This window comes from Mauremys mutica, chromosome 18, assembly GCF_020497125.1.
Source record: "Mauremys mutica isolate MM-2020 ecotype Southern chromosome 18, ASM2049712v1, whole genome shotgun sequence".
In the NCBI taxonomy this organism is placed as follows: Eukaryota; Metazoa; Chordata; order Testudines; family Geoemydidae; genus Mauremys; species Mauremys mutica.
The window spans coordinates 11,600,521-11,610,166 of record NC_059089.1 but is presented as its reverse complement, the minus strand read 5'-3'; the positions used below and the strand labels follow the sequence as shown (position 1 = coordinate 11,610,166).

General features: G+C 52.8%; 1 protein-coding gene across 1 annotated transcript in view; it reads right to left on the bottom strand.

The window, feature by feature from the left end:
- Positions 1-412: 412 nt before the first annotated feature.
- COL27A1 (collagen type XXVII alpha 1 chain) overlaps positions 413-9,646 on the bottom strand; it is a 242,049-nt gene continuing 232,815 nt past the window's right edge. Inside the window, exons 63-69 of the mRNA XM_044993151.1 lie at positions 8,973-9,026; positions 8,636-8,698; positions 7,596-7,761; positions 5,413-5,519; positions 4,642-4,722; positions 3,813-4,001; positions 413-2,724 (exon numbers count right to left, since the gene is read on the bottom strand). Of these exons, the coding sequence (XP_044849086.1) occupies positions 2,575-2,724; positions 3,813-4,001; positions 4,642-4,722; positions 5,413-5,519; positions 7,596-7,761; positions 8,636-8,698; positions 8,973-9,026 (810 nt within the window). The 3' untranslated portion in view covers positions 413-2,574. The remainder of the gene's footprint in view (positions 2,725-3,812; positions 4,002-4,641; positions 4,723-5,412; positions 5,520-7,595; positions 7,762-8,635; positions 8,699-8,972; positions 9,027-9,646) is intronic.

Sequence of the window (9,646 nt, the reverse complement as noted above, 5' to 3'; positions counted from 1 at the left end):
AAAGCAAAAGCAGGGGGCCAGGGGTACTATGTTACTAGGCCTTGTCTACCGGCCAGCCTTCTTCATGGGAACTTGCTTGAGTTTTAAACCTAGCCCAAGCCCTGGGCTGCTAGCTGGTAACCAGAAGGGGAAACGGCTGAGTTTGTTTTCACTGTGCCCTGGTTGGGAAACCAGTGACTCCCCAGCCTCAAGCCCTCTGCTCTACCTGGAGTTTAAGCCAATGTTTCGCTCAGACAGGTTTCTGCCCCTCTCCCCTATTGCAAAGGAAGGGCTTGTACTGCTCTGTGAAACCAGACCACTGGGCATTGGCATATAATTGAGTGGGAAAATGAGGGCCTTAAAGTAACAGAGCAGGTTTTAAAGTTTGCATTGCAGAACATGAAGCTGACCAGCAGGGTTAAGTCAAATGTTTGTATTGCAGACACAGACCTGGTGCTAGTTTCATAAAACGCATCCCATCTTTATACAAAATGACCAGCATATCATTGTAGAGGTCAGGCTAAGAATGCAAATTATACAAATAATAGTGAGCAGTGAGCACTGGGGCAGTGGTGAGTTTGGTACATCCATTGCCAGCAATGGATCTAATCACATTTAAACAAACAGTAAAGGACCTCCGCCCAAGAGAGCTGAAGCAGACTTTAACTGAGTACAGGGCAGGGAACAGCTCTAGCTTCCCCCTGGACAATGAGTGTGAAGGCTCTGAACAGTGTCCTGAGCCTCACCAGCAATCCTGACTGCGGGGAAGCTGCACTTATAAATAGGTTGCAAAACACTAGTGGCCTGTAGCTAAGCAGTGCATGCAGCTGCCCTCCCTCCCCCAATCATCAGCCCACAAAGCCGCACTGGGATGAGGCATGCCTGGCTTTAGTTGATTCCTGCAAGCTTGCCCATACCCACAGCCTCGTTTTTAAATGTGAGCTTTCACTCACTTGCCTTCTTAAGAGCAAAACAAGCCCGTTTGTAAGCAAGCCACGTGTTTGGGTTTATATGCAGAGCTACAAAGGGAGTCAAATCTCTTCCACACAATAGGTGGAGGGTGGAATTGGACTCCAGGAATGTGGCTGAATTGTAAAAGTGCTGCCGATCCAGATCAGCACCTCTCTAGGACTCTAACCCTGTCCCTAGCCAGCGAATAGAAATAGGGCCCTGCCTCAAGGTTGGCACCACCTGCTAGAAAACATGCCCCTGTACAACTGAACTGCTTTATTCGCAGCAGCACCTCCTGCTGGACCAGTTCTAATTAGACACTTCTTGCCCTTCAGTCTGTCTCCCTTACTTGAAACAAGGCCTTACATAAACCTTAATCACAGAGACAGGAGCAGCTCCTTGTTACTAGGGGATAGGCGCCGCCTGCTACAAATTTTATCCCTTTTCTCTACACAGTGAATTTTCTCCACCAACTATCCCTGAAAAACTGGCAGCAGTGGTTGCTTATTGTAATGATTTAAGGAGGGCATCTTAATTTAACTACCATTAAATATGATCCTCCCTTCTACCGAGCTTGACAAAGTTCAGGAGTTGCTGGCAGTATGTCTCACACCATCTTTCACAATCAATCACACCTAGGGCGGCAGTGCTAAGAACCATGTTGCTGGCTGACCAAGTGACGAGGTTGCATGAATAGGTGTATTTTCTTTAAGAATTCAAAGGCAAGGTGTTACTCATCCCGTAAGGCCAGCAGGTTGGTAGGATGTGAACCTCCTGGAGACAGTTTGCAGTTAGAGCTGGGCAGGAATCCCATCTCCCCTTCTGCAGACATTTTTGAGCTGTCACTATATTCCTCCCTACCCTGAATTGGGAAAAAGTTAAAACCATGACAATTTTCACACCTTGATAATCCAAAAAGAAACCAAAAAAACCCATCTTAGGTCACCCAGCAATGTTTCATTGTGCTACCTTTGAAATGTTTTGATTTCAACCATTGTTACACAGCTTAAATTTAGAAATGCAACATAGTTTTGAAAGGAAAAAAACCCAGAATTTTTCCGGTGACATTTTTGAGTCAAATCTCATCTCAACTGACCCTTTCCTACAAAAAGTTCCGGTTTTGAGAAATCACCATTTTTCAATGAAAAAAACACTTGTGGAAAAATTCCCAACCAGCTCCAGCTGCTTGTTTGATTGGCACGATCTCCACGGGCAACAATGGTCTGGCTACTTGCCTGTGCTAATCCAGCAGTTCTACACACTGCTGCTGCAGAAGAGAAAGGGACCCAGGGACTTGTGCACTTGAACAAGGGGAAGAAAACTTGGGCCCAGCTGACAGCTTGGCTCTCCTTTTAAGCAGACCCTAATGAATGGAGTTAAAGGACAATTTTTCCATCAATTATTAAATTAGCACCTTTTATATATATATATTTATAGAGAAATTACTTTTGTAAACAATAGTCTCCTCCTTCAGAAGGCCGTGTAGTCCATGGCATAATGCAGCTATAAACATTACCTTATAAATAGGAACGGGAGCTTTCAAAAGCTACCCCGAGGTGCAGCAATGAGAAGGGGTTTTTTTAGTTCCTTTCTCCTTTGCAGTCATATATTCCCCAAAAGGAAAGTGGGTTTTTGTTTCTGGGTTCAGCTGAAGCAAACTGGTCCAACCGTGAATCCAAACTGGTGTGAGACGTCTCCATTGTGAAACACAGCCAGGTCTCGCAGGGGCAAGAGCGCCAGCTCCTCTGTGGAAAACTGGAATATGCTGTCTGTGATCGACGACTCGTTGTCCAGCTGTAACACACAATGGAGCTGTACTATTAGCACCGGTCAGTGGTGACAGTGTAAGAGGTCATAGGCCTTGTCTCTACTCAGAATATCAGGGTTGGAAGGGACCTCAGGAGGTTCTAGTCCAAACCCCTGCTCAAAGCAGGACCAATTCCCAACTGAATCAACTAGGAAAAAAGGTGTTTATTATAGCAATGTAGGGCTAGAAGGGATCTCAGCAGGGCACCTACCATGGGCACGGGCTGGAATAACATGGTAACTAACAAGATAAAATCCTAGTAAAGATTCCTGTTGTAGTATTAATACTCATTAGCAGGCCAAGATAACCATAGTTTCCTCTCTTCCCGTGTTCTCAGCTTCAAACTGCTGCCTTTAGTATGGCCAGTTACCAGGAGGTAAGAACACACCTTTTTCCCTCCTGTGGAAGAGCAACAGCTCTGGGGGGCAGGCACAATGGGGCCTAGAGCACAGACTCTAGGTGCTACTAAAAATGCAGCTCGGGTGCCAAAGGGTCTGTTGCTGAGATAAAATTACTGCTTCTGCACCATCCCACTGGGAACTAACTTCACTTGCTAACATTGGGTGTTTGCACTGCCTGGAATTAACTAAGTTCATCATTTTCAACTGGGACTGCCTGAAGTTGGGTCTCTGGCTAAATGGCTTGAGGGGCAGAGCTGTTGAGTGCCACCTGAAGCCAACATGGGGGGATGGGGTCTTATTTAAAATGCCCAATGTGAGGCCCTTGGAGCTGAAAAATATGATTGCAACTGCCCTTGGATTTGGGTGGATGTGGCCTCCCTGCGGTTCATAGACTATCAGGGTTGGATGGGACCTCAGAAGGTATCTAGTCCAACCCCCGGCTCAAAGCAGGACCAATCCCCAGACAGATTTTTGACCCAACTCCCTAAATGGCCCCCTCAAGGATTGAACTCCCGACCTGGATTTAGCAGGCCAATGCTCAAACCACTGAGCTATCCAGTGGAAAGGCCTTTGCCCTGCGGGAATCCCCACTTCTCTCAACTGAATTGCTTCCGCTAAGAACCCACCCCTGCTTCAAACCACTGGCACAGCTTCCTGCCACCCCCTCCACATACCATGCAGCCTGGCAGCATGGACAGGTAGCTCTGCTCCCTGGAGTCCGCTAGGAATTTGATGGCTTTCTCCAGCTGCGGCTCTCCGCCCTTGGAGTCAGGCCTGCAGGCGTACGACACCTTCTGGGTGGCGAGGCTGCTGTGCAGCTTCAGGAAGCGGAGCTGGACGGTGCTGGCGCCCTGGTAGTCTAGCTGCAGCGACGAGAGGGTTAATGGGGTTCAGCAGGGGGGAGCAGACCTACTGCAGCTGCTTAGAATGCTTTTAACCCACAGCAAAGCCCCCACGTCTAGCCTGACGGAGAGGATGGCACCGTTTGTGTCAGGAGGCTCTTCCAAGGCCCACATTTAACCCACCCTAAGATTATCAGCTGGGGCGAGGGACAATGTCTTAACCCCACTGCCAGAGTCCCAGTGGAACAGGAAAGGAGGGCTACACCGCGGTTGCAGGAGTGCATGGCTTTCACCCCCACCCCCCAGGTGTTGCAAGTGTACAGATGTTATTCATGGTGGTGGTGGTCGGTGAACCTGAGAGCAGCTTTCATAGGCTGTGAGGCCAGAAGGGCCCAGTGTGCTCACCCAGTCCGACCTTACGTACAACACAGGCCCTAGGACGTCCCTGGATTAATTCCTGTTTCAAGCAGAGCTTGATTCAAGAGTTATCAAGAGCTCCCTTAGCACCCACCCTACAGAACGTGCCAAGAATGAGCACAGCAGGCTCTGCGTCCTCTATTAAAACAGCCCTGCGTGCAGCGCTCTGATCGCCCCTGGCCCCATGCCACTGAACTCATATGAGGGCCCCGTCCCTGACACACCAGGGCAGAACAGAACTGACCAGGAAGCCCCCAGGCAGGGCGCTGAACCACTCAAAGGTGTCCTTGGAGGTGTATGCTCTCAGCCAGGCTTTGATAGGCACCTGAGGGGGAAAAACGTTGCCACAGTTAGACGCCCCGCGTGCGGCTGACGAGGCGACAGCCTGTCGTGACTTTCAGGTCCCACTTGCACCTCTGTGTCCGAGGTTAAGCAGCTGGACTACCTGGCAGCCAATAACGCTGACCAGGAACTGCAGCCTGGCTTCGTCGCCAGCCGAGGCGCCTCAGCAGAGCCATGCTCTGGGCCTGCATGGGTGCAGTAAATCATTGTGTTTTACAGAGGCTCCACCTCTTCCCACCCTCTGCTCACTCTTGGGGTTTACACAGAGAGCAATCTCCCCCCCACCCTGGCAGCAGTATGGCCCTAAGCACCCCCAGAGGGGCTCCGGACAAGACCGCTTTCTGCCGTACCACCTGCACTGTTTGTCAGCACAAACCAGCCAAACTAGACCCTAAGCACGTTACGTGTGGCTGATCGTTGGCGCTGAGGCTCGGGGCTACGTTACTTCCTCTCTAAATCCCCTTCCTTCCCCTCTTGTCCCGCCCCCGCTATGCGATCAGTCACTCCCTCTCCACTTCCTGGCCCTCCACCCTGGCTTCCATATCACAGCCCAGGTCCTGAGCCGCACATGCCTGGCTCTCCCACCATCAGAGGCATTGCAGAGAAGCAGATTTTGTGCAAGTCCCCCAGCCTCCCCCTCCTCCCCTCCAATGCTGCAACCCCGCTGCCGTACCTGATTGCGTACTGGAGCGAGACAGGTCTCTCCCCCTGCCGTGAAGTTGCAGAAGGCCAGCAGCGAGTCCTGCGGGCTGCCTTGATTGGGGTCTATGTAATAATAACCTGGACGGGGGAAGAGCCAGGAGCGGGTCACCCAGAGCCGCTCGTGTTTGGGAAGAAGGAGGCTGCTTTAGCTTTCATGTCCAAGCACCTGCCTTTTCTCAAGGGTAGTGCCTGTTACCAGGGCGTCCACGCGAGAGCAAAAGTCCTGTGACGTGCTCTGCTGCATTCCCCACACCAGCCCCTTAACCACGTCGGTCTCACTTTGCTATAAATCATGCTGAATTCCCACTCATGTCACACGCCCCTGCAATGCGGCCTGACTCCCCACCCCAGCCAACCTGTCGCAGGCCATTCCCACCGGTGGACTGACAAAGCCTGCGGACTAATAAACACCAGCCAGCCTGCTGGCAGGGTACGTGGGCACTCATGCCGCAGCAGGAAATACGTTCCACGCTGCCAGAATGGCCGCATTGTAACCCACTTATTTTTTTAAGCTCAAGCTGTAGCAGCTCCAGCTTCGAGTTCTGCTTTTTTTCGTTCACTCCGCCATGATTGAGCCAAGACGACAAGCAGGAACTCATCCCGGCTTTGCACTGCTGTGGACCTCAGCCCCTCCTCATGGGCTTCCTAAGTCCAAAGGAATCACGTAAGCCATTGGTGAGCGTGTTACATGTCCCCTTCGGTGTCTGATCCAAACAGGATCTGAGTGTGTTACAGCTCCAGCCTTTAACAGCTCAGACTGTGAGGGGCCCCAGCTGAGTTCCCGCTGGGTCAGCCAAGATGGCAGAAGTCAACACACCGCCCCTCCCTGAGCGTGGTGCCAGGAAAACATCAACCCGCCTAAGCACAACAGCTGTGATACTGCAGATGTGACCAGGCTGTTAAGAGTAACAGGCGATATCCCTGGCTCATCTTTTCTCCTACTGAGAAGACATGACCAGGCTCTGGCTGTAGGAGCTGTCAGTTAATGGGCTTGTAGCGGGGTGGACCCCAGCTCCTGCCCTGAAGAGTTAAAAACAGCTCTGGGAAGGGGCTGTGGCTGGAGAAAGCAGCTTTTAGGCTGGGCTGATTGGGGGAAGTGGCTGCAGCTGGGGTCACTCCCCAAACAGACTCAGCTGGCCCTATAAAGGCAGAGAAGCCAGGGACAGAGACTCTTCCTCTGCCTGTAGAGGGAGAAGGGCCTGGCTGCAGGGCACTAGAGACCTGAGTGGAGCAGGGCTGGGGAAAGGCAGAGGAGCTGGGGAGCTCCAGCCTGGAAAGCCCCAGGCTGCGGCCTAGCATAAGGCAACAGGTTCTGGGGGTTGCAGAGGGCAGCCCACGGGTAGGCAAAGGCAGCCGGTCCAAACCCCATCGCCTATGATGAGTGGCTGATACTGCAGCCTGCCCCAGTGAACGGGGGCTAGATGGTGACTGGCAGTAGCCAAAACTGAGGTGAAGTGGGGGTAGTAGGTTGGGGGTTCCCCAGGGAGGGGAGACCCAGATTGGTGGGGTACTGCCAGGGATCAGCACCCCAGTTAAAGGGGCACCGGGTCCAGGGAGGGACACGGGGCCAAGAGGACAGGCGGATCACCGGCCTGCAGAGGGCGCTCTGGAGGCTGGAGAGCTAATTCCCAGAACAGACCAGCAGGAGGTGCCGCAGGGGTGAGTCTGCACGTCTACGGGCTCGGAGACAAAGCAAGTCCGAGGGGCCGGGGGCTGTGCACGCAATCCAGAATCAGAGAGAGGAGGTTATCTGGACAGCTGTAGACTACCCCCAGAGGAACCTTTCTTTTCTGCTGGACTCCGATGCCCTGAGTGCACTGGCTCTAAATTCCTCAGAGAGATTAACCGTGGAGCAACCACTGTCCCATTCACCTCCCCCGGGGCAGGGCACAGCGAACCTCAGTGCTCCTGAAGGTGCAGGACTAATGATTTCTGCTTAAAGCCAAGCAGAGAGGCCCTGTGGACGCTTCCCTCCCCCCACGAGCTCTCTCTGCAGAGCTCAGTCAGCTCCCCAGCTGCTACACGCCAGTGGTGATCTTTCCGTACTGGAGCCACCAAGCTGAGTTCAGAGAGGACTGGAAGGACCCCAGTCCACCCGTGACATCCGGACTGGGCTCCCGCTCCCCCAAGGGCACGGTGCTGTTTGTTCGGTACCGTCAGGCAGGCCAGGCTGAGCCAGGAGGAGCTCCTTGCAGTTGGCAGCTGGGTTGTCTTTAGTGCCATTTGGGGGGTCTACCAGGAGCTTCAGCTCATGGCCCAAGTTGTCCAGAAGAGCCCACACCCTGGCGTAGCTCAGTTTGTTGGTTGAATAAATCAGATGCTAAAAAGGGTGGAAGAAATACAGAAAGTAACTCGAATCTCCCTCACCTTTCCCCAGGCAGCCAGGAACAGCCCAAGTGCACCCAATGTCTGTCCTGTCTAGTTACACAGAGGCTGTTGAGAGCAGGGACTCTCGCTCACTCTGTACAGCACCTTGCGCAATAGGGCCCTGATCTCAGCTGGGGCCTCTAGGTACTACTGGAATACGAATAATAAGGGGGGCAGGTAGGCGAGGAAGTTGGTATCCTTAAGCGGATGCCTCCTTATTAAGTTGGAAGTACATCCACGGGGCTTTGTGATCGAACACTGCAGCACTGACCGGTGACGCTTTCTGGGGAGCAACCAACAGGCTCAGCTGGTTTCTCCTTAGATGCCTCCTCACTGGAGGAAGCCTTCTCCTGCCCAGAGAAGAGCGAAGTTACAAGCTTTGAGCAGGGGATTGGATTAGATGATCTCCTGAGGTCCCTTCCAACTCTAATAATCTATGATTCTATGAAATTGGAAAGCAGTGTAAGGAGGGGAAACGTGATTTGAGACTTGCAATGCAAACCCGTGGAGAGGGAGGCCACTGGTTGTTCGGTGCCCTCAATTCTCCTGCTTCTAGCTTAGCGCTGATTAAGCCACCGTATATTTTATACTCAAGCAGACCTGTGCAGGCGAACACCCTCCTTCCCCACCCCCACGCAAAAGGAGCCAACAACAGTCAGCACATCAGTCACACATTGTCAGGTGCCACTTTGTGCTAGTTACACAACTCCCACCAGGCCAAGACCAACTAGAGCTTTGGGAAAGGAAACGTTCTCCCCACCACAGCAGCAGCCGCCATCACAGGCTCTGTGTGACCCGATGACAGTTTCCCCACCCACGACGCTCACCTTCAGTTCCTCCACGGAGACGTTTAGCGAGGGTCCCCTGGGACCGGCAAGGCCGGGCGCACCCTAGATGAGAACGACAACATTGGCACCCCTCTCGGCATTCTGCACAGAGCATCATCCGGGTGGCCTGAGCCAGCAGCAGACTGGGTGCGAGGACCCAGGAGGTCCCTTCCAGTCCTGCTGCCATTCAGTGCTCCCCAGGTACATGTCAGGCTGCTGGTGCTCTGCCTTTTGACTCCCCCACCTCCCTCTGTTGTCAGCCGCACTGTGCAAGTTCTCTCTTGTTTGAGAAAGAAAGGAGGGTGGGGTGGGGTATGTAAATATCGGCTTAACTTACAGGCAGGCCTGGCTCGCCTTTGGGTCCTGGCAGGCCTTGGAAACCTTTAAGTCCCTAACATGAGAGAGAGAGGGGAAAACAGTCAGAAAGATGCTCTGCAGCTGTATACTGTCCCAGAGAAAGCACTAGGAATCCCTGCTCTTCCCACTGTCAGGGCCCGCACCCCTAGTGGATCAGTCCATCTAGGATAAAACGTCTCCCAAGACACTCTCCAGGGTGAAGGTGTGTAGGATGAGCTGCAGGGACTGAAGGAGACATGGGGAGCTTTTTGGAACGTGCTGGCTGTTTCTTAGAGCAGCATCACCAGAACAAACGGGACAACAATGCTGAAGACTAGCCCAGTGCACACCCCATCCATCCCTGCATGATGCACATTGCAGGCTAGAGACAGGCTCTGCCCCAGCTTCCCACCACAGTTGGGAATAGCTTGTTATGTCGTGCTCATCAGATGCAGATGTGGTTTCGTTTGCCTCCTTCGCATGCCTGGAGAGTGCAAAAGCACAGGGCCCTAAGAAAGTGGGGCCACTCACAGCATGAGAGCCAACCCCCAAAATGCAGGGGAGGAAGAGGAGGGCTGGTTGCTTCCTTAGAATTATAGAAGATTAGGGTTGGAAGAGACCTCAGGAGGTCATCTAGTCCAGGGGTTCTCAAACTAGGGGTTGGGACGCTCAAGG